Source organism: Porites lutea, chromosome 11 (assembly GCF_958299795.1).
Source record: "Porites lutea chromosome 11, jaPorLute2.1, whole genome shotgun sequence".
Taxonomy (NCBI): domain Eukaryota; kingdom Metazoa; phylum Cnidaria; class Anthozoa; order Scleractinia; family Poritidae; genus Porites; species Porites lutea.
In genome coordinates, this window is record NC_133211.1 from 13,279,970 (window position 1) to 13,306,737 (window position 26,768).

The 26,768-nt window shown below is 38.2% G+C and overlaps 2 protein-coding genes across 4 annotated transcripts; both read left to right on the forward strand.

The window, feature by feature from the left end:
- The first annotated feature begins 526 nt into the window (after positions 1-526).
- On the forward strand, positions 527-8,788 carry LOC140952911 (uncharacterized). Of its 2 annotated transcripts, XM_073402366.1 has the most exons (6): positions 534-870; positions 1,616-1,792; positions 5,754-5,876; positions 6,713-6,805; positions 7,342-7,471; positions 7,904-8,787. In XM_073402366.1, the coding sequence occupies exons 1-6, from the start codon at positions 783-785 to the stop codon at positions 7,911-7,913; spliced, it is 621 nt and encodes a 206-aa protein (XP_073258467.1). In that variant the 5' UTR covers positions 534-782; the 3' UTR covers positions 7,914-8,787. The 2 variants fall into 2 exon arrangements, with proteins under 2 accessions (XP_073258468.1, XP_073258467.1); XM_073402367.1 differs by lacking the exon at positions 5,754-5,876 and having other exon boundaries at positions 527-870; positions 7,904-8,788.
- Positions 8,789-12,179: 3,391 nt separating this feature from the next.
- LOC140952908 (lissencephaly-1 homolog) lies at positions 12,180-24,525 on the forward strand. 2 transcript variants are annotated; one of them, XM_073402362.1, is made up of 15 exons: positions 12,180-12,577; positions 13,012-13,205; positions 13,564-13,642; positions 14,357-14,431; positions 15,757-15,866; positions 16,098-16,157; positions 16,876-17,009; positions 17,691-17,762; positions 17,914-18,016; positions 18,268-18,332; positions 18,946-18,977; positions 20,132-20,263; positions 21,534-21,638; positions 22,367-22,523; positions 23,624-24,525. In XM_073402362.1, the coding sequence occupies exons 2-15, from the start codon at positions 13,174-13,176 to the stop codon at positions 23,695-23,697; spliced, it is 1,230 nt and encodes a 409-aa protein (XP_073258463.1). In that variant the 5' UTR covers positions 12,180-12,577; positions 13,012-13,173; the 3' UTR covers positions 23,698-24,525. The 2 variants fall into 2 exon arrangements, with proteins under 2 accessions (XP_073258463.1, XP_073258464.1); XM_073402363.1 differs by lacking the exon at positions 13,012-13,205.
- The last annotated feature ends 2,243 nt before the right edge of the window (positions 24,526-26,768 follow it).

Here is a 26,768-nt window from a genome sequence, read left to right on the forward strand (position 1 = left end):
TTAAACAGGGTAGCGAAATTAGTAATTTTTGTCATAAAATAGGGTCAGACCGGTACCCATGCATCTACCCAAACTTCCCTCGTGGCCCCCCGGCCAACTTTGGCAATCATGCTTATCGATATCTTAAATAATATGCGGCATTTAATTATCCACCCATCGACGTCTACGATTGCTCATTTGCACTGAACAGCTTATTCATCATCATCAACATCATTCATCAACCTAAACAGTATTACACATTTCGCATTTAGAACAGTGTTTACTGGTACTTCTGTTTTGGGTAGGTACAAGTTACGTATCAACTTACCACTTACGGCAATTTTGCAAAAGACAGAATAAACATTTAAATAACCTCCGTGACATTTTCATACACCCCTTTCCCTCGGCCCGGCGTTATCCATGGAAAATCCGATTTTAGTCTTAAAATCAAGTCATTGAAGCATCCCCCACCCGAAAAAAAAAAATCCTCCCATCCACCCAGTGACCGCGTGTTGCATTTGAAAGGTCAAACAGAGGATTTCGTATCGTTCACAGACTATTAAACAAAAAACGCGGCTGGAACATGTTTTATTTAGAAACTCCAGTGAACTGATCATATTACTGTCGTCACAACCTGCTAATCTCCGAAATTGAATGTGTAATATATATCACCAAGATATTGTGACGCAATCTATAAAGGGATGACAGGAGACAAACTGCTGCACGCACAGCGTGGGAAACGCGTTAAGGGAATGTACATGCTGCAATTGAACCTCAACTGAATTAGTCTTGGTCAGGAAACTATGGTTGCTATAAAGAAAGCCACTGTTTTTGTTAGCCTGCTGATTCAAATAATTTTGGTGGACTTCATCAATGGCGGAACTAAGAAAGGTATAGAGTCCATATAGAAACAAACGCAAATTCAGCTATTAACACTTGATTCGTACCAGTCTATATTAAACACTTTCTCGAACAAGCATTTCAGTGTATTATACTCATCAGCTAAGCTCTTTTTATGATCTCAACTATGTACGTGCAATTCTTGAAACGTGCCATGCAGAAGATCGACCCCGGGGGGACTCCCTATTAACAGAACGGGAATGGTTGTAAAATTGAGGATTTAACATGGTACCAGAAGGTCAATATGTTTATACACAAATCCTAGGGCAGTGCTTGATAACAAAGGCAGAAGAAGAAAAGTAGAAAGAAAAAAGAATGAAGCGGATATTCTGTGACACTTTCTGTGTCTGAAATGATTCATGATTGCTCTCACTGATTTGGCTCACTCTCTATTTTAGAATTGTATCGTTAAGGGCTAAAGCTTTGCCACGCCCCAATTAATTCCAATTTTCTGACCAGCGTCTCCCCCACCATCACCTGGGATCCCCCCCCCCCCCCCAGGGTGGCTGCAATGTTTTGAAAATACAGTGCAATTCAATCTGAGACTGTTTTCATGTATTTCAAGTTGCAGATGGGAATATTGATATTATTGGAGGAAAATGTCTCTCCTTTCCTTGCTTTCTTCAAATGATTAGAAATTCATATTATTGTTTTCGATTATTTAATTATGTATATTCGGAACTGATCCAACGAAAACCACGATACTGTTAACAACTAGATGAAATTCTTTTTCTAGAGCTTTCAGAACCCAAAATGAAGATCGATAGAGATCACAGAATGTTTCTTCTGCGTACTTGGATGAAATCAGTGGAAAGAAGACATACAGGGAGATCAAAGAGACAAACAAGAAACACAAGAGGAAGGAGCAGATATAGTCTACCCTACTTCCCTCTCTATCCAATGGACTTGCCGGGTACGTCTGTTGTTTATTTCCGCCGTGAGGTCATATATAGTCAAACTGGCCACTGATACTGTTATTTTTCACGGCAGTATTTCAAATCGCTAGTTAAAGTACTGCAAATCAGTACTAGATAAAACGTTAACTTATGTACTTTTTGTGGAATGTTCATCTTGGTAGCTTTGGGTTAATTGTAGCATAAGTCCGGAGAGTGACTCTAGGGAGCTTTAGCATCGACGACAGCGACGGCAGTGAGAACGTCGCTTGAAAAATGAATAAACGTTTTCTTTTTTTTGAAACTGTGTCGCGTTTATTCCAGTTCGCTGAAAATGTCAAATGTAGCGAATTTCCCTGGAGTTGATTACTTGGGGCCTGCACTCAAGTTTAGAAAGAGAAAGAAAAATTCGTCGTCGCTCGTTTTGAAACGTCCTCCATAAAAACGTTAAATTAGGTAGCTTCACGTTGTAGTGGCGTAGCGACGGCAAAGAAACGTACAAAAAAGGCACGTGCAAAGTTGTTGTCTTGCCCGCAATATGAACCTATTGCGTTTTTGACGTTCTCTTACCGTCACCGTCGTCGTTGCTAAAGCTTACTACTTATGGCTTAAAGAGAACGCCTTTCAAAACGCAAACCATGATCTGAACGCCTCAAAAGCCATTGCGCATGAACGACTGACTCGAGACTGACACGCGCGCGTTGCCTTAACGAGGAAGGAAGAAGATGAGTTTTCGGTGTTAGAGACTAATTGCCGGATAATGAGCTATCGAGCAAATGATGGCTAATCCGGGGGCTAATCCACCATCTTGTGGTGTATATCTGTTTAGGTTCTTGATGTTACGTATGATAAAGTTATTATTATCGTATACTCAGGCTCTTAGAATTAGATAAGTCTAAACCACTTAAAACTGCATTTAGTTTTCTTTTTCAAAGTAAAGGGAATAGTTAGGTCTTGGTCTGCTGATGGTTCAGCATTCGAGAAGAACAAACTTCAAAGTAAAGCCGCACAAGACCTTTTATAGATTCCAGTTCTTCTAGATACTTCTTTGTACCATTTTTACCTCAGTACTCGCTGGGTATCATGTTGAGCAATTTATCGAGTAACAATCTATTCATCAATCTACGATATTGATCATGAAAACTTTCCAGACTCCTCTTTCTGATATCGATTGATCTTTTGCGACGAGGCAAAGACTAGATTTATATTGGTAAATCCCTAATGCTGATTTTATCTTTTGGCGTACTAACAGCTTTGACAGAGCTTTCATTACGCTTCCTTATGTTGCGCTCCCAGCGGCTGTGCTCTTGAAGATGTGTAATCCCTACGAGTGGCTGACAAGGTGTTGAACACCGCCATTATCAGTGTTTCGCGCGCGCATGAAGAAATAAAAAACAAACAAACCAACAAGCAAAAAACATACTCGACAAAAACAGTGGCAATCTTATTAGACAGTACCTAACTTATCGAACTTATGTAGCAGGAAGTCCTAAACACTTGGCCACACTGAAAAGACCAGAAAGTTAAATACATGGAACTGTTTCAGCGTGTTGCTTAAAGTGTTTTCCAGCTTTTCTCAGTGTCTTTGTCGAACATTTTATGTCTTCTACTCTCAAGGATTAGCGGCACCGTCAGTAGTGCGCAGCCTTCTTTGCGGGAATTTCGGAGTTCGATTCCCAGTTGTGACCTCGAATCCTTATTTCAACTTCTTTGCCTCTTTTCTTGTGGCTTTAAGTAGCTTTAAATACCCATAAAAAAGAGCACAGATAACACATAGCTACAGATGGGGAGAGGGGAGGGAGATAAAGTGAGCGCATCGTCGACTTCAGTTAGGTAAGTTTAAGTAGTGTTTTTAATACGAGTTACCGACGCGAAATAAGGATGTTTGCTGACTTTACCCTTACGACACGTGTTAGAGACATATTTCAGTTGTATGGTTCTTTAATTGTTCCCTAAACTTTTATTTTTCGCTGAAGCAACGATACTATTTTACAGAAATCCCATAAATTTTGTGAGCGACAGGAGATAGTCCTTGCTTCTTACTGTAAAGTTTTTCTTTGAGCGCTCTGCAGTCTTTAGGCTATTTTTGTCTAGTAACTAGAAACCAAGCGCCGTATGGCAACATCTAGTAAGGCGATTTCAGATGTTGTTAATTAACAATCACGCGATTAACAAGTTATCGAAGGAAGTCGCGGGCAAGACTTAAGGTTGACTTACTCAGTGCCGCTGCTAAATTTTGGTGTTGAACCACAGTTAAGCAATCATTGCCACTAAACTTGGATCGATGCGCTTTTATTTAACAGCGCACAGAAAAACTACTCTGTAGGTATTCGGTTTGTCTCTGGTACGTTTAGGCACCGGAAATTGGTCCTTCAATCTATTTTTTGACCTGATATGTTCGTTTAAAAAAAAGCAAATAAAGTGGCTTAAGTCAGGTTTCTCTATTGCAGAGCATCCTGATTTTATTGCTGCTGCGGACAGACAAGTTGAAGCTACTTCTCTGATAATTTGTTTTACCACTCCAAACCAACGAAGAAAATTCCAGAATTTCGGTTCAAACAGGAGCCCCCTAGCTCAAAGGGGTAGCCAACTGATACTCCTGTGTTGGACCTCATGGAAAAAAAAACTGAAACTATGACCCATTAATTCGAAGCTAAACATCAATAGCTCTTTTTTCCCCCTAGTCTTCGCGTGAATCACAGACAAAATCTATGCTATTCTATGTTATTTATGCTGTCCTTCAGTATAAATCGTTGGACTTAAGTTCAATTTAATTCCTTTACAGCCCTCTCTTACCCTAAAATCTCAAAACAGTTTTCTTGTCAATCAACTACCTAGCCACGCCGATTGAACTGAGTTCTGACTTCTCGGATCGGCTGAAAAACCTCATCAGCCCGGCTCGTTCCCAGCGCTTTTCCGTCAGAATGGCCCTGGGACAAGGCTGTTCTTAATGGGACAACCTTCCCTCTGCTGAAACTAACCTTATACGGATGGGAGGGGTATGAATATCCCTTTCTAAACTTCAAAACCTGTTGTTTCATGAACTGAGGAGATTGCCACGTCCTTGTAAGTTTTGTGCAGTGTATTTACCCTTGCCTCAATTTTGGTCACAGTTTAATCCCCTTTGTGTTCATCTCTCTTCTTCCGCTGTTGTAAGGGTATGTTGCGTGTCGAAAAATAAACGACTCGACGAACAACAGTAATTCAAACAGACAAATACAGGTCTGCTACTACAGCTTAGCATCACTGTGCGAACACCCTGCAACTGACCCTACTCAGGAGACCTACCCACCATAGTGGTGTGCTCTCCTTACAAACGTTATAGTGATTCATCTTTTGCATGCGAAACCGTGTGGAGAATGGGGAGGATACGCTTTGAAATCGGCGCTAGCTTGGCTTTGCTGCGAAAACTCGCAAACGCGCAAACACAATTCCCCAAGCTACGCAGGCTACAAAAATACGGGCTGTTTTGCAGTCTTAACCTCGTCGGGTAAAGCCCTGGCGACGAAGTTGTTGAGGTCTAAATCGAGCCTCGTTAATAGGACACTGAGCCCGGAGGGTACTGTAGAAAGCGCCCGCTAAAACGCAGGTTATTTTTATCATTGTCTCCATGTTTTATTACTTAAAAACAACCTCGGGCAATTTGAAAATCGTGATAAAACACACGGAAGCTTTTTATGATGTGGACGTGCGGGTAGATTGAATTACAAAATCTGATACGTCAATATATTTTTTCTGTCTATAATTCCCTCATCTGTAAATGGGGGTTAGTTAGGTAGCTCCTCTGCCAAAAGTTTTCTCGCGGGAGCGATCCCGCCAGCTACGCAGGCTAGTATTTCTGCGTAGGTCAAGAACGCGCCAGAGGTCAAGTGAAAGGCCTGGAGCGAGGGGTGTGTGAGATCCGCGCGCTTTGCTTCGCTTTACAATATTCGCCCACACTTTTATTAGGCGTATGACCTAGTGTTTTCACTTCATATTTAGTGTGTAAGGATGGCGAACGTGAATCGAAGGCTGGAACATGTAAAGCGTGGGCGGAGTCAGGCTACTGCCAAAAATTCAAGCGCGTCATGTCGACATACTGCTCAAAGGAGTGCAAATTCTGTAGTAAGTTGATTTTCTTTAGTTTATGTGCCTTTTCCTATAGTTAAGGGTGTCCTGTTTTGTGTCTATACCAAAGCTAAGCCTACTAGGAGACAAATCACCTGTAATGGGCAAAGGTTAACACAGCTTATAGCCGGTTCACTGAATTCTGCCGCGTACTATATCAAAGGCCTCGCTCAGTAAAGAAAACGGACGATGACTCGCTCGCTTTAATACGCGTGCGTACGTACGTATAATTTACGCGCGAGTAAACTAGAGGCAATGTACGAAAGCCGCGCGTAGCGAGGTTTAACTTTTACGTGCAAGCGCGACCCTCCATACATGGCCGGTATTTCATTTACGCGCGTGACGCATGTAAAAATTACGCGACAGTGGAAATCCACCTTACGGGGGTCGGGTGTCCTCCACCAGGAGAGGACCTTCACCCTTGCACGTCGTTATCTAAGATGGTGTTAGAAACGGCTTGCTGAACGGGAGTAGCTAGCCTGTTCCAAGAGTTCAGATAGTGGAGAGCGGTGCGAAGAAAAGAAAGCGATCAAAAGAAGAGGGGGACTGGGGAGAGAGGTGCGGGAACCTCTCCTCCTCCCTCGCTTTTATTTTTTTGCGCTCTTTTTCACTTCACACCGCTCCCCACTATCTGAACGCCTGGAACAGGCTAGAGTAGCTCTGTCCTTTGATCGCGTACAACGATTTCTTCCACTGTTCTCGCTTTTCTTCTAGAACTCCATTACTCCAAAATAATTTGAGTTCGCGCGCGAAAACGTTCAGGACTTCTGGACAACGGACAGTCATAACTTAAGTAAGGAGACTTATGATTTTTTTCCCCTCTTATTTGTCAGAACCTTTCAGCCCCCCAGGATGTCAACTAAGCGAATACGGATGTTGCTGGAACAATTTTCCTGCTTATGGGGAAAACGGACACGGGTGTCCAAGTAAGAAAACATAAGAATTGTTCAAACCTGTTCATGCTTGCACGCGCAGCGTTAAGGACACTTGATGAACGTTACATCATTCGACATATTGTCACGCAAGACAATAAAACAAACTACCATTTAAGAAACCGCCTTAATGTGAGCGTTGCAAGCTCCAGTTAGCGGCCATCTCTCCAATATGCTAGTAGCGACCGCTTTCGATGATAAATCCCTGACTCATACTCCAACGTCTCTCACACTCCGTAAATTGGCGCGCAAAAGACAGCGGGAAAGAGAGAGCGGGCGAGACGGCGCTTTGCTTGTTTCCAGTCATGCAACTAGTCTCGGGTGAGTTTCGAAGCTCCTGCCGCTGTGGGGACTGGATAAAACCCGTATGCCACTACGTCCAGTTTAAATACGGACACACGTTTTTGCTCCTCCAGACTGTCCCTCAGCTGCCGTTTTAGATGGCTACCAGGTGTATAAGAAAACATGGCCGTGCTTGCTGACGCTTTATTATTTCCAGTCATTGTGTTTTATTTTTCTGATTACAACAGGGTGTAAGGACTTTTATGACCGCCTGTGCAGACTGTTTACTGAACCAGACTTCAACTACTGCATGCGGCCCGGGAACAAAGGAAAGTTCATTCGATATCACTGCTTCAAGTCTTGCGGATGGTGTGACAAGTGAGTTCCCTTCCATTTCTTACTTTCCAGTCATTTCCTTTTAACGTCTTTCTTGGCTAAAAGGAAATGATTTTAGTAAAAGGTCGGAACGATAGAAATTTAGTCAATATTCTAAATACATGTATTTCGTAGCCTGACAAATAACGCGATGGAGAGGGGTGCGTTCCTGACACTGCCTTCGCGCGCGAGTCTCTTTTTATGCGATTTATCAGTCATTTGCGGCGCCACAGTAACCAGACACCTATGTTGGCCAACAAAATCGTCACAATACAAATTAAATTTCCACTATGAAATGCAACAAAAATCGCCTGTGCAAAAGGGCCTGGCAGCAAAAAATAACGCATGATTTGAAGCTTTTTTTCGTTACTTTTAGAAATTTATTAGAATTTTTCTAGTAAAAAGGCATTTTAAATTGCTCATTTCTATCTCAAGTTTTAGGTAGATGATTGGTTGAAACGAGAGATGCAATCTAAACATATTAGGAACTGTAAAAGCAGTTTAGAGAAGTGTTTGAAAGTACTGAAGCCGTTAACATGGGGGAGGAAGACTGTCACAGGAAGAAATCTTCATAAGAAACAATGGGGAAAAGGAACCAATATAATGGGATCTTACAATTTAAAAAGACATTAATAGTGCTACACGTACAAAATATTCTAGTATTATAATCCATGTGCTACGTTCAAGCTATCAGGGCATATAGATATTAATACTTTCAGAGAGCAAGATATCCACATATTATCAATATTTTATTTAAGAGAATTCATACATTAACCTTCATGTAGGCTAATAGCAGACATCTTCTATTTCCCTAGCATCTCATAGAAAAGAGAACTCTGTATAACGCGCCGCGTTATACAGAGTTATACAAACTTCAATATTCCTGCCTGGGCAAACCCCAAGCATTTTAATTTTTGAGAAATCAAGCCTTGGCTGTGTGACTTAATATCTTTGAGCACTGGTCACATCGTCTGCACTTTGAACAATGTTTAACTCTCTGTTTTTTGGCGTGAAATTAAAAGGAAGTTTAACTAATGACTACATGCATGAAGAGATTATCTACAGGCATATATAGTCCACATATTACCCATCTTTTGCATGTGACAGATATGAGTACAAAGTACATGGTGGAAGATTGATTCTTGAAAATTCAATTCCTTGCACCAAAAAACAAGATCAATTGGCAGCAGTTAGATAAACTTAAAGTATATTTTTCTGCAATGGATTAGTTGTCATTGACAAAACGCTTCTATTGATTCTTACAAGTTGTCTAGTTTTGAGAAGAGTAGACGTACAGGAAGGGGCTTACTAATAACTACCCGGTATACTTACTATACTTCATCCTCTTTTGTTATACATTAAAGTTATAATAAAAACATCACTGGTACACATTTCACAGGTGTTGTGGTCAGTATGATATTCATAAAACCTTGTTTGCTCTAGGGTGGGCAACGACTACTATGTAACTGAAAATCATTGTTGGAATTTCTCATTCACATTTAGGGATCTGATCTACATGTATGCACTGATGGCAAAAGATGCTTGGGTTTCAATGATTCTCATCTTTTTTGTTGCATTATTGAGTGCTATACAACAACAATAACAATAACAAATTTCCATGACTCAATAACATAATATTATTGAATCATGGCAATTTAGACCTGGGAATCTGAGATGTTATTTTCTTTTTAACGTTTGGGAAACTTTCTAACAAACTACATTAACTTGATGGAAACCCAAATGGAAACATTGTAATAATGTGTACCACAAATTTAGTGAAAAATGTCTCAAGACCTTTTTAAACCACAAGCACAATAATGAATTGTTTTTTTTTCATTTACAGTGTATGCTTATATTTTGAAATGGACCTAAGAAGCCAGGGGTAACAAAATCCACATACCAAAAACTTTTCAACAAAGCAATTTTACCTTTTCAGTTTTAATTGAGAATTCTTATTGTCAAACAAAATGTTTCACTCTTGAGCAAAATTATAAAATGAGGTTCGCTCTGTCTGCTGCTAGAAATAACACATTGCAGCTGTAGCAAAAAGGAAGGACTTTTAAACTGGAAAGTATTTTGACAGAAGCAAACTTGTCTGGCTGTTGTCTGTGTTGCAAGACATAACCCAAAAATAATGTTGTTTAATCCAATTTTCACTCTTTATCTTCAAGGCAACGTTTATGGAACCACTTCTATTTTCTCTTTAAAATACTTCTTTTGTCAAAATCCTTTGCCAATAGCATTTCTTCACTGCTAAAACAGCCACAAAAAGAACTGACCAATTTCTTTGACAAGGGTTTGTTGCTAGGCAACTGAGTCTACCCAACCCAACGTAATTATTATAATACGATGAACCCAAATTGAGATGTGATTGCTCTAAGTGGTCCAACCACAATTCATGCACAATGCAACAAACCTTGTGGCTTACCGCTCATGCCTTAAGGAGGCCCTCGCTTTTCAAGAAAATGAGAGAAGCCTCTAAGATGGATGCAATGGCAACAATGCACGTGGCAAACAAATAGTGGGAGCGGCAAAGCTACTGGCTACTGGCACATTTTGTGGTGTATAGCTCATAAGCATTAAAAAAATATCATGTTTGTAAAATTATTATGCTGTTGCTGTCGCACTCATTTCCCGTAAAAAGGACAAAAATAGGTATAATGCACGACAACTGAGATCCAGTAAACCAATGAGAAAGCTAGAAATACATTATGCCAGGTTGGGAATTTAATAAAATTCAATATCAGAAATTAATTACCTTTAATCGCAACCACAAGTTCCGGCTTCTTGTTTTTCTTGTAATTTCCTACAAATTAACAGAAAAAAAAAATTATTTAGAGGTTTATAGCAGTTACATGTACATGAACAGAAACTTAGCTGGTCAAGTACAGAAACAGATTATTGGACAGGAAAGACTTGCACAACTACCCTACCCCCACAGCTATTTTACAACATCACAGTGTGTGTGATTGGTCAGACCAAAGCCAAAACAGCACTTGTTATAATGCGGGCACCATCTTTGATTCTTTTTTGAGCAAACCATGTGAACGAAAGACATTGGTTATGGCTGAAAAGAGACAAAACCTTTGTTATATTTTTTCAAATGAAGAAAGCAGTGTGAAGATGAATCTGATCAAGACAGCACAACAATGCAAGTTGCTCATGAAAATTTGAATGATGTCAATGATCCAACAAAAGAAATTCTAGCCGCGATGGCTGAAAAGCTACCCGTGGCTGGATTATGATCAAGAAAACCACACCATGAAAAGCAGTTTATGTGAGTATATTTGGCTAACATAAGAATATCCTGTGACAATTTTTTCTTTGTTATGAAATTCGCACGTTTGAACATATTTTTGAACATATTTTAATGCGGTCATGCTTTGGCAATGCCATTAACAAAAGAAATACATCTCCTTTGCATATATGCATCCACTTCAACTCTTAATTCTCACTTTTGCAAGAAGGTCAAAGTTATCCCTTTAAAACTGTGCCAGCTGTCACTGATTCAACACACACAATGCTCCATAAAAGAATGACAGTGGAAGCTGTTTATAATTAACCTAATTACCCCTGAACTTGCCATAACTTCCCATGCGGATCCGCACTCCTTCTACTACTTGAGACATCATCAGTTTTAATGGCAAGGAAAACTTTGTCATTTAACTTGTGCATGGTGAAAAGATCTTAGAAACGGTACTAGAATGAGCATGATTCAGTCAAGGAGGCCAGAGAAAAAGGCAAAAAACCATGTAAGGTTGACCTGAAAATTCCCATGAAAACCTTGTTTCGAAACCCACCAACTTTTCCTTTTATCTAATCCAAAGGTCCTCGAAGCTTTCCCAAAAACTTTTCCCAGCGAACTGTTGCAACTGTTGTAATGTGCAAAAAAGGAAGCCCACGGACTTGTAGATAAACACGGTTAACTATATCAAGAGAAGTATCCAAAGACTTAAAAAGTCTATGGAGTCTAGGGATAGTTTTAATAATAATGATAATCATCATCATCATCATCACCACCACCACCACCACCCACCACCACCATCATCATCATCATCATCATCACCACCTGATGTTGTAGTGCTGGAAAAGGAGAGTAGGGTGTGCTTTATTGTCGATGTAGCTTGTCCTTTTGATACATGGGTAGCAGAAAAAGAAAGGCAGGTTGGGAACACCTGGGATTATTGCATTGCTCCCGAAAGCTTGTTTGTTGGGAACAGCCAAGCTCCTAATAAGGACCCTAGACACCTAATTAAGGCTATAGGAAATAGCTTGATGCTTTGGAGAATAAGGCCACTTCTGGGTGTGAGACATGCACAGAATAATAATAATAATAATAATAATAATAATAATAATAATAATAATAATAATAATAATAATAATAATAATAATAATAATAATGATAATGATAATGGCTTTATTTTGGCATATCCACTGGGTGGCTCTTATAGTGATAGCGATAGTTTTAAGAGCATTTCACAACATTGTTAACAATGCAGTCTGCATTTGTTGCACACCACGACTGAATTGCTGTCCTCTCATTGGCACGTGACATTTCATGGCTCATACTTGGTGGAAAAACGTACATGAAACTCACGAAGCCACTGAGAAGTCAACACAATAGAGACAAGGAAAACAAGAGCTAGAAAACAAAGAAAAACTTCACAGGTTTTTACACCGAGGATGAACCCATTTGATTTTATAAAACATTCACTAAAAAGCACCTCTTATTTTCAGCACAGGAGCGTTGAAAGTCTTCCCATTCTTTAATGCATTTAGATCTGTCACCGTTGTTCCTGTCTAAGCATTCTTTTAAGGCCTGATGATCGCAAGACGATACCACATTTCGGTAAGCTTTTTGTGCGCCAGCATCGGCCATGATGGATAATACCCAGGGTACAATGCGTCACTGGCTGGCTGCTCATGCGCATTATAGTCGCTTTGCATCATGGGCTGGCCGTTTTTACGAAGTGCTTGAAATCAAGCGGTGTTTGAGTTTCAAAAATTGGTAGACTGTGAAAGAGAAAGAGGCGATTCTTTGGCGATTATTGCGGTCAAAGAGCCGCTGAAAACGGTGAGAAGGAGCACAGAAGGCAAACTGAACGTGAGGTGAGTTATTTTCTACGAAGATCTCGAATAATTGCGGGAACTGACGTAATTCCAATTGGGAGAGTCAGCGCATAGTTAGTTCAGACCATGGGTGGGTTATCCATGTCTCTCTTAAAATATGCGTAATATTATGACTCTGTGGCAATCTGACATTCACTTATTTTTTCCTGTAAAGCTTCATTCTTCTGAATTCTCATTATATTTAGCTGTACAATAAACAATGCGCGTATAGCGAAAACCATATGTCAATCTACAAGACCCAAAGTTTTTGAGAACTGATCCGGTTAGAGAACTTTGTACAGTGACCTTCTTTTGCTGAAAGATATTACGATGCCCTTGCCGGTATAAATTTTGAGCAGTATAACGTCGTGTGCTTAGTTTCTTTAGATTCAAGCGACTAACCTTGCATCCATTTGTTGTTTTATGACTCACAGGAAATCTAGCAGAGCGAGGGTGTCGCTTGTAGTATGGAGTGAGCGCGATGGTTATTGTACACAGATCGCTCATAAAGGAATGTTTTCAGTGGAATTCAAGATCATAGATGCTCTTGATTTGAACAAAAAAGTTGTTAGGAAAGACTAGGAAAATTTTGAGCCATGGTTTTGACTCCCAGACAGAAGGAAGAACTGTAAGTTTGTGTGGGTTTGGAAAACTTTATTTATTCATCTTGTAAATTGATTGAGTTGTGCTTGTTTCCAGATCGAGGTTGCGCTGGCAAGTTAACCTTTCCCTTTCTGTGCCCATAGATTAGTGTCCTACCTCCTACAATAATTATGTCGTGCTATGAAACATCGTTTACCGCAATTATGTCGATATTTTTTCAAAGCCCTGACGGATCATTGCGGATTAGCGCATTGTAGTTGATCACAGACAAAGGTGGACTCTTGCAGGTTTCACTTCCCGTGAACAATGTATTTTCAACCTCTCCACGTTCATATTCCTTTCTCTGACTTTTGTCACCTTCTAACTGCTAGTTTATTCTTCAGACACAAAGCCATTGCTGACTATCTTTTCCAATGTGGCTTCGAAGATGCCCTGAATGCTTTCAAGAAAGATGCAAATATGGTGAGAATCGAATTTATCACTTTCTTGTTTATTTCGCTTACACTTTGTTTTGCTGCTGTATGCTGTCAAATATCCTTGTAATCAAAGTTCTTAACCTTTTATCTCCCATGTTTAGTTGACTTAATCCTCCAGGGGATTTTGTGTAATCTTTTCTCCCTAAGGCAAAGGGGTAGAAGTTTGTAGTGTCACAGTACCTCCTTTTAGTTTTTAGTCGCTCACACAGGGATACAACCTAACATTATTCCACTCTTTTTATTGTTATGTTCTGTCAGAACATATCTTTGCTCAAGTTATTTTAAAAAAGAAAATCTTTCTTCTTGACAACTTAACTGAAGGTTTTGGGGTGCATGTTTTTTTGTTATTGTAGCAGATGTTGATTACTGTTCCCACCTGGCTGGTAGTCATCGAATGGGTGCAACATTCCTGTTGCAAAACAAGCAATAGTAGTGCTGTGCCTTAGAGTACTAAAAGCAAACAAAAATTCAAGTAAAATGCCGAACCAGCTGTACAAACTGATGGTAAACGAGTTTCATGTGAAATGAATGGTCACATCATTAGCTTTCAACGACAATATTGAATATAAAGTACGTCATAAAAAGATAAATATTCCATGTGACCTCCTTTCTTACCTGGCATAAGAACCTTTTAGTCCTAGGAATTTTTCTGTGGAGAAAGAAAAGTAGCTCTTATCTCATGGTTGCTTTCTATTTTTAGCCTGGAGAATTGGACAAAAAGTATAGTGGTTTGTTAGAAAAGAAATGGACTTCTGTTATTCGTCTTCAGAAAAAGGTTGGTTTGCGTTGTACCTCAGGGTACCATTACTCAAGTCCTAGCACAAAAAATCCAGTAAATCACTGGCTAAACAGAACATCTATAATGCGACGTCTTGTCCCTTCCCTGGGCCTAAGGTGGTCGCTTTATAGAGGTTTGAGTGTATTACTTTATAAGTACTTGACTTTACCAGCCTGCAGACATTTTATGGGAACAGAGACCAAATTTTGTTGTTACCTATATGTGCTAACTGTTGATCAGAAGGATCTACGTAGAAGGTGTGCATTTCCACATATTGGTTTAAGTTCCATTAAATCCTAGGACATTTTATGAGGACAGCACAGTTACTGACAAGTCATATATGTATGTTGTGGCTCATTTTCATCCTTGGTTTTAAAATTTATTTTCCTAGGTTTTAACCTCATTATTATACATTACCCTACCCTCCTCAATTAAAGGGGAAAAGATTGACCAAGGATAAAATTGATTCCCAATATGCAGTGATTTTGTTACAAATAGTAATGTTATGGTGAGTCCTGGGACTCATCTTATGAAAAATCATGAGAACCATCGAGTCCCAGTTAAAAAAAAAAGTCCTAAAATTAAAATGCTTGGACCTCTATGTAACCAGACAGTTAATCTGAGGACAGACTCCAAAACTCTTTATTGCAGTTTACTGCATTGAAAATATATTCCTTCTATTTAAAGCTCAAAAAAGACTAAAACAAGTATGCATACTTACATAACAGCCACAAAAACAACTGCAGAAATCACAGGGACAGGATATTCTATAAAAACAATCTTCAGATTGATCAATCAATCTTGCGTCCTATGGGATGCATGTTATGAATTTTTTTGCATGTTTCGGCATTTTTAGGTATCAGCGATGCAGGACGCAGAGGTAACAAAATTGCTGAATATGAAATTCCTAGTGGAGCACTCAGTGTGTTGCTTTTCAAAGAGGGCTGTCCCAAAAGTATTTCGTGACTAGCTATTTGTAGAGACAAAGTGGCTGTTTTCAGCTGACTTGCACCCACCCAAAGGCTTGTTGCAGTAAAAACGTTTGGTGCCATCTTTTGTCAGTTAAAAAAAGAAAATTTGTGAACAGGATTGATTACACTTCTTGCTGTTATTTGAGTTCCCCAAAACACTTTACAAGTAAGTAACAACAGAATTCATGAGCCCCAATAGCAAAATCTAGTAGCCTCGGGCTAGCAGACACAACTTTCTTTGCACGCCGGTGAAAATAAAATCTAAATCTTGCTTTTAACAAATCGGTATATAGATGGAGAAATGACTGGCTGCATTATGATTAAATTGTATTTTCTCAAATATCCCGTTAGGTTATGGATTTAGAAGCCAGATTGTCAGAGGCAGAGAAAGAGGCCAATACGGGGTCTGTAGTGAGCAAAAACCGCTCTCCAGAAGACTGGATGCCTAGACCTCCAGAAAGGTTAGAGCAGATATTATTTGATTTGGTTTGACGGCGTAAGTGTGTTGTAATTCCTACATGAATGTAGCAAAAAGTCAAGGACCTTTTGGGTTTTTGTTGTCAATACTTTCTTTCTCATCTATACACTCTTTGTCACATGTTTACATTCTTCCACTTGTAGTCTCTCTCTTATTTAAAAAAAAGGTTTAAAATGTCTGACAATTCTTTAATGTGACTTTTTTTCTGTGACAGATATGCCTTGACTGGCCACAGAAGCCCAGTTACCAAAGTTTTATTCCACCCAGTGTATAGGTAAAACTTTTAGTATATACCGTGGTATTACTGTAAATTGAGTTAATTGAGTTTTTTGGTCTTTTGTCAGAAGAGAAGAAAACTAAGCCAAGTTAACTTTTGCAAAGACTTCCAGGACTGTTACTAGAGACGGGAAAAACTTGGCCAATAGCTGGCCAGTGCATCTCCAGTAACAATCCCAGAGATACTCGCAGGATGCGTTTTGACTCTAGTTCCCTTTGTCATTTCTTAACCCTTTAAGTCCCAATAGTGATCAACAACAATTTTCTCCTAACAATATCCATACATTTTCAAGAGATGAAGTTATGAGAATTAATAAAATGATCACCATAGAGAAAATTGCAAGATCTTTTATCAAATTCTCTCAACTAATTCCTAAAGGAGATGTATGGAGATCAGTTTGGAGAATGTGTATGTGGATATTGGGGCTTAAAGGGTTAAGTGAAAAATACATTGGTGGGGCTGACAAATTTTTATCTTTCCATGACCCTGATTGAAAGAGGTATCCCCAAAAGATTCAGATGTCCACAGGTTTAGAATTAAGAACAATTTTCTGTTGTTGGTTCTGAGGGTTAAGTATTGTTTAGATAGGGATATGTACTTAGTAGCTGTTGCTTTGGAGAATTCGATCTACAGTCTGTACAACCTTTTTGTTTATATTTAGTGAAGAGAGATGTCGTTGACATCTATATTTTTTCCTTTATTTTTCCCTGTGAAGTGTCATGGTAACAGCATCAGAAGATGCTACAGTTAAAGTTTGGGACTATGAAACTGGAGACTTCGAACGGACCCTGAAGGGTCACACAGATGCTGTACAGGATCTATCATTTGATCATACCGGAAAAATATTAGGTAAAAACGATTCTACAATGAGCTAGTGATTCTGACTTCTATTGCTATCACAAACAATATTGGCTGGAGACTAATGTTGTTAGATACAGTCAAAACTGCATGCGTGAGCTTCTCTCAAGGGACCACCTCCTATGAGCCACAGAACCAAGATACTGAACAGTGTTTCCAGTTAATGTGCTACAGCTGAAACCTCTTGTAAGCCATGGTACATGTGGAGCAAATTTTTTGTTTAGGAATCAATTCAAAGTGGACAGACTGCAAATTATAGTAGTTGCTAAAAATGTATATATCTACGTGTTGCAACTGTTCATCAGTAGGATGCCTAAAATGCGTGCAATTCCACAATTGGTTTTGGCTCCATTAAATCCTATACCAATGTGATGGCAAGGCTTGAACCCAGACCAATAGATCCAATGTTCAAGATCTTGTGAACAAAACCAAAAATAATTGTTTTAAAATTTAAGAGGATGTTGGCGATGTTTTCGATAGGAAGAGTTTGTCAAAATAGGATGTCACTTTGTTAAAGGAAAACTAACAGCATCCCTTGATAAAGTGCCAACCTTTTCTAATATTAGTTATACCCTCTTGTCCTGCGTGTGACTAAAATTGTAAATTAATATTCATAGTTGCTTGGACAGTATGGTAGTTGACTGATACTTATCATATTTATTGTTATTTTAGCGTCATGTTCTGCTGACATGTCCATTAAATTATGGGATTTCCACGAATTTGAGTGCGTCAAAACTTTAACTGGTGGGTGTGTTTTTTTGCTGTGCGTGATTTGTTAATTTTGTGTACTAAAGTTTGAACAAGTCTTTAAAAAACTGTCTGCCTGAAATTTTGTTGAGTTTGTTCTCTTCTGAAATGGTATTGATGAAGATCTTTCTTTTTTAACAAAAAACAGGACATGACCATAATGTCTCGTCAGTGACATTTCTGCCATCAGGAGATTATTTAGTGTCATCATCTAGAGATAAAACTATAAAAATGTGGGAAGTTGCTTCTGGGTAAGTGTCACTAAGGGCTGACTTTGTTTGTTATTGTCATTGAGAAAATGGAAATACCAAAGATAATAAGTGATGGATATAGTTATTTATCTGTCACTTGCCGGCACACTTTCCTTGTGGATAATGTAAATGTTAAAATATTCAAATAATTATTAATTTGTGAGTCTTCATTAGTAATTTGTAACTTGCCACTTCATTACCCTTGTTCCCCTCACTAATGGGTGAACTCATGGTGTAATCTGATTTTATAGTTTTTGTGTGAAGACTTTCCAAGGTCATAGAGAGTGGGTCAGAAGAGTACGTGTTAGCAATGATGGTAAGTTCTGCACGTTTGATCATTTTCAAGGTTTGGAGATTATAGAATTCTCCTTGCCCTCCTTTTTTCATCCAGTTGACTGTTTTATGAAGACATAATAGTAAGCTTAAGCAACGAGAAGGCTGACATCCTGGACGTCATGAATAGCGACTGGAAGATCTATGTCTCACTTGATGGAACACTTTTGTCTCACACAACTCTGAATGCCCTTGTTTTAACTCCTGCTGTATGAATTTGTTGAGGTAGCACTGAAAGAGAGAAAATATCAACTTCTGGTTGCCATTTTTGACATTCTTGTTGCTTAAGGTCCCTAATAGTTCACAACATTGTTTAGGTTTTATGTCAGAGGTAGTTAGAAATTACTGATGGTCATATCAACACCAAGCAATCACTTAAGAGTGTCTTTTTTCTGCTCACCATGACGCTCTCTAATTGGGGACACTATACTAACATTATGCTACCTAAAGTTTATTACTTAAACTTACTTACAATTAATATTAAATTACTTAAATATTAATATACAGCATACTCTTGAAGTGATGAACAGGCATTCTTAAATTGTTGCAACTTTAAAATTAATGGGTTTTTAATATTGCTTCCGTTTCACAATCAGGTTCTTTGTTAGCAAGTTGCTCAAATGACCAGGTAAAAAAACCTACTTCTACATTCCTGTCCTCTTTATAATATTTTAAAGTATAGTTTAACAGAAATTTTAAGGTGCATACTGTATGTATTTATTGTGTGACATAATGTCAGAGGATACTTAAGTCTTTACCCTGTGGAAATGTAAATAACATATACATTTTGTTCTCTTTTAGTAACATACACTGTACTTAAGACCTAGATTTGGTCTCTGCTACGTTTCAGTCATTTTCCTTGACTGACCAGTATACAGTATACAGTATACACTTCACTAGGACAAGCAGTTATAGTGTATAAGTGTTGTTTCCAACTGCAGCTTCTTAAAACCGATTTACGTGGCACAACTTTCTTGCATGCAATGTGCTTACAAGAATCTAATGACGACTCGTATTGCGTACATCTCACTTACAACTTACTTGCAGCTATCCAAAGTTTGATTTACAAGCTATGATTTGGGTTGAAGGTCTATTGTAAGCACATCACATGTGACAAAGTTGTACCATGTTAATCAGCCTCTAGGAAGAGTTGCCTGTAATGTTGTCTTTTCTGTCTGTGGATGAATTCTTAGCATGACCACTCAGTCATTTTCTTTGACGTCTGACTAGTAAACAGTATACAGTATACACTTCACTAGGGCAAGCAGTTACAATGTATAAGTGTTATTTCCAACTGCAGTCTTCTTAAGACCGATTTACATGGCACAACTTTCTCACATTCAATGTGTTACAATAATGCTACGACATGAGTTGTATTGTGTACATCTCACTTACAACTTACTTGCAGCTATTCAAAGTTTGATTTACAGGCTATGATTTGGGTTGAAGGTTTTTTTTAAAACACATCGCATGTAACAAAGTTGTACCGTGTAAATCGACCTCTTGGAAGAGTTGCCTGTAATGTTGACTTTTGTGTCTGTGGATGAAATCCATTGCATGACCTCTTAAATGAACTAACATGTAGTTTGTTTATTTGTGTTGCTTTGTAACTCAATGGAGTGTGGAATCTTAAAAGTTTTGCTGTCCATAATAGGGATTGAAAAAATTGAAACTGTAGAATTGTATGCTAACGATTGATTGCATATTTGTACATGTATTTACTCCCATGGTAGTTGGCAAAACAGCGTGGAAATTTATGTCAGATTGCAAATTTCTTTGCAGACAATCCGTGTGTGGGTGGTAGCAACAAAAGAATGTAAATGTGACTTGAGAGATCATGAACATGTAGTAGAGGATGTGTCATGGGCCCCAGAAGCTGCAAACCCTTATGTGATTGAAGCGGCAGGAATTGAGGTAATTCTCTACTTCGGGTTTTCAGGGGGCATGAAGTTTTAGATTAGAGTTGACTCTCTGTTAACAGACACCCCCATAAGACGAATGCTGCTGTAAAACTGATGCCTAGAGTTGGTCCCTGCTTTCTTTACTCCCCTTATTTGACTCTTATGAGGTGGACATCACTCATAGACGGATGCTTAGTGCAGATCCCAAAGGTGTTTTTCTCAGAGAGAGTTGACTGTATTAATATCTGATCTCAATATATAGAGGATATACATGGCCACGCGGATACGAAATTTCTCTTCGAGTGTTGAAAAATATTGCGAACGAGTGAAATATTTTCAACACTCGAAGAGAAGTTTCGTATCTCCAAGCGGCCATGTAATGTTTTATTTATTATGTAAACACCAATGAAATACCAAACCATTTCACTGAAACACTTTTTTTCCTGCGAAAGGCGCGATTTATTATGTAGCCATAACAACAGTGATATTTTCACTTGTGAAGATATAATGTTTTTGCGGGAAAGCTCACCTGGTATTTCATCGGTGTTTATATAGTAAAAGTTGTTATTCTCCTTGAAAAGAATATTAATGGCCAATTTTAGTTGGTATATTGATGATGACCTTTACCTTTCTTGATAAACTTTGCATTGTGATCTTAAACATGTCACTCTCCCAAAACTGTTAACTCTGCTCCTTTGTTGTGTCAGATACACGTTCTGAAATTTCCATTATTTTAGTTCAGTACAGAATATATTTAGTTAAAGTGGTGTCTGGAATCAAGCCTAAAGTGACCTCTGATAAAGTGTTAGATTGTCATTCTCATTTCCTTTATGTATGGTTGTAAATCACAGGGAGAATTATTTTGATGTTAGAATGGGAGTTACATAGGGCCTTCCCAGATCTTTCATTTATCAATTAGTTCATTTGTCAGGAATCTTCCGATTGCTTCTAACACAAGAGATTTTCCCGATAATATTCACGTTAAAGCGACCAACAGACTCGAATCACTTCACAATTTAATGTTCATGCTATGAGGAATGAATACAATCGCCAGATCTCCTTGATTCGCACATGGTTTTGAAATCCTAAACCTTACATCACGTCATTACAGCTTATCACTAAGCAACTAGATCAAAGGAATAAAGTTCACTTTCACAGCGTGACGGTCACGCAGTCCATTTTTCCAACACATTATTTGGGTAAATCATGAATATTAGAGATATTACAGGTTCTCAGTATTATATTTTAAAATGATATTTTATTTGCTTGCCATTTTTGAACAGGGTCCAAAAAGAGGAGGAAATCCTGGACCATTTTTAGTATCAGCTTCTCGTGATAAATCAATCAGAATGTGGGATGTGAGTACTGGAGTGTGTCTTATGACCTTGGTAAGTGGTGATACAAAGTTCATTGTAAGCAAGTGTATTAAATTTATGGGGAGATAATAATAATTAAAACTAAAATTTAATGATAAAAGAACTGAGCGGAGTTCAATTTGGTATTAAATCATCAGGGCTGTCATTAAGAGGTGGTGGATGGGGATTTCCCCCGGCTACTATGAATGTGGCCCCCGGCTAATAGAAGAAAAAATAGAACCAAAAGAAATTCCTAGCTGTCTTATTCCCGCCATAACTATAACAACATTAATTTTGTGATAACTTCAAATTAAAACACAAGATTTTTAAAAAGTTTTTGCTAGAAGTAAAAAAAAATAAATCATAAAAGTGTGTGTGCTCAACGACACGCACTGTCCTATAACAGTGTCTTAGCAATGCCGTAATTAGGGCTGCCGATAGCCAATTATATAAGGGAATTTTGTTATGGTTATGATGATGATAATCATCATCATCATCATCATCATCATCATGAGGCCTTGAGACTGATCCACTACCTTTGATGGGTGCCTGCAGTTGGGGTTTATTGCTAACCAGTTGGCCATGATGCAGTCTTCTAAGGCTTACTGGCCACCATGAAGAATGCCCCATTGATACTACATTTACATTGAAAGTGTAAAAATATAATTTTCTTCATGATGAGATTATTCTAGTATATATTAACCAAGAGTTACTCCTTACATCTTTCTTCTTATCCTGTGTTCCCTCTTCTTTTCTAACAGGTGGGGCATGATAATTGGGTGCGTGGGGTGATGTTTCATCCAAGAGGCAAATATCTAGTTAGCTGTTCTGATGACAAAACTCTTAGAATATGGGATTACAAAAATAAACGATGTGCTAAAACTCTTACCGCTCATGAACACTTTGCAACCACCTTAGGTAAGTTCCTTGCTACTTTTAAAACCATGTTTATCTCCATCCATTTGGGCTACATATGCTTTTAGTGGACCTTTACCTATCCTACACCAATGCAAAGTTCTAGCAAAGGCATTTTTGAGTGATGCATGTCAACTTTTAGTGCAATTTTTGGTGCAAATTTCTGGGCAAATCCTCTGGTCAATAATAATTCCAAAATAAAGGCATTCAGCCTCATAAATTTGGTTGGGTTGATTCGTAATAAAAGGGAAAAGGTCTCACTTGTGGTTGACATGCATTCTCAAAAATGCAGGGGTTTCAATAAAAATTGAAGTAGTCAGCAGGTTTGAATCGAGTAACCAACTGTATGAACAAGGGGCTGTTGTTCCTCTTCTTTGAGGGGGAGACTGGGCGAGTTCTGCTCCAGAAAATTTGACATTTCAAAGCCCTGAAATGTGATTTTCAGCTTTCTGGGGACTAAATTTGTGGGCAAAAGAGCGTGTTTTTCATTCAAGAAAATGCAGCTTTCAATTTATCAGTCACACAATCAATTCCTACAAGCAATGAACAAATGATGAAAACTAAATTATGTACTTTTGCATTTAAACAAATTGTGCGTAAACCTATAAATAAACTTGTGAAAAAATGACTGAAATATGGCGTTCACATGACTAAAGCATAACGTAACCCAGGGGGCCTTTATGAAAACGCACCGTAATTAAATTTTCATTCAGATTTTATGATATATTTTTCGTTTACAATGTTATTCAAACCAGTTGCTTCTTCTTTCTAGAAAAAAATAGCCGACCTCTATGAGCAAACTAGCCGAGGCGTTTCGTCGCCGTCGGTGCTTATTGAAACCCCTGAAAATGTCTTTGCTTATTGAGGCTCCCTATTGTTTCTTGAAAGATTTCCAGTCATACAGATTTTGTTCCACTTTGAGTTGTCTTTTTGGAAATCATGGACAAAAAAATGTAATGCTTAAGATAGCTGCTTGACCCTTCACCCCTTGCAAATGTCTAAGGAACAATAAGAAGTTTTTGTATCTTTGCTTTGTGTTTAAAGAATTCCAGGTTCTGTCACGACTGTTCAATCTCTCTTTTTGCTGTTTGTCTTCATTGCAGATTTCCACAAATCAGCACCTTTTGTCTTAACTGGAAGTGTTGACATGACAATTAAAGTGTGGGAATGTCGTTGATAATAATTATTGACAGGGCACGAGCTTTTCAAGGTTAATGTGCTGAAATAGCACTCATGTGGAAAGTGGTTGTTAGAATTCAAGAAAAGGACCTTGCAGGACTATAGGGAATGGAGGACGAGACTGGGAGCTTTCTTGATTAGGATTAAACTGTTTTCAAACTGTGCTGAGCAAATCTCTTGAACGACGTCATTCTTCAGTAACAGAGAAAAGTTATTAATGTTGTATTTTGTATTTTGGAAAGTTTTAATCATTATTTTCCTCTGTGCATTTGCTGCTGGCCATTGGAAAAATGAAGTGTTGAAGGTCAAGTTTGAACACAAGTGGCTCTTTAATGATGTTGGCTTCTTGACATGGTACTTTTCATGGTTCTGGCATGCCTTGTGTCTGTGAAGTATCGACTATGTCACTTATTTAGAATCAAGACCCTATAAAATGGTGTTAGAGTTAAATTAACACTACTGGCATGACCAGAAGAAATCAGACAAACTAGAATACAATGTACTGTTCTACCTGGTGCTCGGGGTTCCCTTTCTCTAGAGTTTACAGTCAATATTAAAGGAACCCCCTGAAAGCTACGTTGAGGAATATTATTGTTAGATATATTTTTAATTTTTTGTCCTAAGCTAGGGGTAAATAAATTAGACAATATAATAGTAGTTTCATAAAATGGAAAGCAAAAATGACATGTATGTTCCATTATGGTTTTTATCAGCATTCAAGGTAGTGACATGTGGGTTGACCAATACAATAATTATGCAGTTCTCTCTGTCTCGAAGAGAGTGTCGTCTATTGAGACTTAATATCATTAAAGTATTCAAAGTGAAACTGCCATATGTGTTGTTTTTTCAGGGAAATCCAGCTTGCTCTGATCTGAAATTATTATTTAGCAGTGAAGACAGATAAAAATGTGGCATTCATATTTTTAACTTTCAGAACAGCAAAGTGGTAAATTGGCTTAATAAATAAGTTTAGTATGTCATGAGCTTGAGACAAAGAGCAGACAACTCTAAACTCAGATTTCTAACTCTTGAAATTTGTCTTTTGAGTTCAACTCTCATGGAGAATCAAATTTTTGCTTTGTTTCATGGCTGTAACATACTGAGTGTCACATCTTTCACTTCTTTTTGTATTTAGTTTGGAGCAAAAGTCTTAAAAATAATTTTGAGAACTATTTGCTTTAGCTCCTTTTGTAGTTGTCAGTCTTCCTTGCTATTTAATAACCTAGTCTTACGGATAAGTGGAAGGTATTCTTAATATTATTTATTGCCTGCCTTCAGAGCCTTCCCTTACCAGGGCAGATCAGGAAGGGGGAGGGGAGAGTGAGTCCTACCCCAGTTCCTTGGATATGCTTTTGTCACAGATACAAACTTTGTATCTGAAGCGAATTCCTCCACCATCAAAACACAAACTGTCTCTTAACTGAAGTAGATTTCATTACAGCAATTTGGGTTCCAGGCAAAATATGAGAGTTTCGCTTTGTATTCTGTACTGACTCCCACCTTTAAACCTTCTGGAACATAGGATGTTGATAATGACTTTCCATTTTATTGAAGCTACGATGATTTATGACCAATTACTTCTCTGAAGGCTCAAATCTCACCAGCTGCAATAATAGCTACATTCACATTAGCTGGCAAAGGTTCTTGCTTATTTTAACAGCTTAGCCATAGTTGTCATCATTTCTAAACATCATAGGTATAGATGACATGGTGTGTGCTAGATTATTAGTGATCTTAGTTGACAGATATGATTTTCGAATGGTATGAAGGTGCCTTCACATGGAAAGACCGTCAAAGGCCAAGAAATGCTTGAAGCACTGTTTAAAATGGCAGGGCCCAGTTGTTCGAAGGCCAATTAGTGCTTAACCCAGGTTTCATGTTCTTGTGTTCAAAAGAATTTTCTCGGATAATTTTCTCTGTTATTTTTAGAGGTCCCAATCATCAACTTGTAGACAAGAAGAATTAAAAAGGAAATGCTTTTTAAGCTTTCAAATCTGAATACAAATCTCGTTCAAACCCCGGGTTGTCTTAACCCAGCTTTGAACAACTCGGCCCAGGAGTGTTTTATCAGGTTTAAAAACTCAAGGTGAAGTCAAGAGTTTTTACGCCTGATAATACTTGACTGCGAGCTTTTTGAACAGCTTCAAAATCTCTGATAAAGATCAACTCATTCTTGCACTAATATTTAGATTTGGGGTTATTTGGTCTAAAAAATTGGATGTAAAGTTTAGCTGTGTCTTTATCAGATATAAAGACATTCATTAAATATTAATTTCTTTTGTTTTTTCTTTATGAATTATTAATGAGTTTTTGAAGTGGTAGACCAAAATGAAATGTAATGTCTCATCTGATATCCAGTTATAGAGAAGTGGGTTGAAAAAACGAGGTACAGGGCATGGTTGTTCAAGAAAGGGTTAAGATAACCCAGGGTTAGTGCCAAATTTAAATTCAGATAGGAAAGCTTAAGAAGCAAATTCGGTTCAATTCTTTTTGTTGGCAATTTGTTGATTGGATACTCTGAAAAGTAACAAGAAAATTATCCAAGAAAATACTATTAAACAAATGAGAGAGAAACCCAGGTTAAAATTATCGGCCTTCGAACAACTTGGCCCAGGCATTTCTCCAGGGTTTGTTTATACTGATTTTGAGTTCTCCGGATACCACATGGAACAGTGTCGAGTGTTTGATATAGGATATTAAATGATCAATTATTCTTGAAGAAATTCAAGAAGTAAGTTTATGTTTGCAAAATTTTGTGAGAATAAGTGTTTTTGCAGGATTGATGTCCTTTTACTTATTCTCGTGAATAACTTGTTAATGTCATTGAGAATTCCCATTTTTGGTTTTGGCAACTCAGATTTAATTTCACCATGTGATAGCTCCTTCATAGCCACTTTTAACCTTGTTCACTGACCAATTTGTTGTCAGTTGATGATGAGGTGTGTGTTAGGCCAGTTAAACTTAACTTAATCAAAATTCTGGTTATTAAATATTTTATGCAGGGGAGACTTGAACAGGCTAAAAGAACTTATAAGTCTCTACCTACCCCAGAGGAAAAATCTTTCTTTA

Excerpts from the sequence above, each read along its gene's own strand:
- LOC140952911 (XM_073402366.1), top strand. The coding sequence starts at position 783 with ATGGTTGCTATAAAGAAAGCCACTGTTTTTGTTAGCCTGCTGATTCAA. Across the intron at positions 871-1,615 it reads CAATGGCGGAACTAAGAAAG|AGCTTTCAGAACCCAAAATG; the intron begins GTATAGAGTCCA and ends TTCTTTTTCTAG. Across the intron at positions 6,806-7,341 it reads AAACGGACACGGGTGTCCAA|GGTGTAAGGACTTTTATGAC; the intron begins GTAAGAAAACAT and ends TGATTACAACAG.
- LOC140952908 (XM_073402362.1), top strand. The coding sequence starts at position 13,174 with ATGGTTTTGACTCCCAGACAGAAGGAAGAACT. Across the intron at positions 18,978-20,131 it reads CAAGTTGCTCAAATGACCAG|ACAATCCGTGTGTGGGTGGT; the intron begins GTAAAAAAACCT and ends ATTTCTTTGCAG. Across the intron at positions 22,524-23,623 it reads ACACTTTGCAACCACCTTAG|ATTTCCACAAATCAGCACCT; the intron begins GTAAGTTCCTTG and ends TCTTCATTGCAG.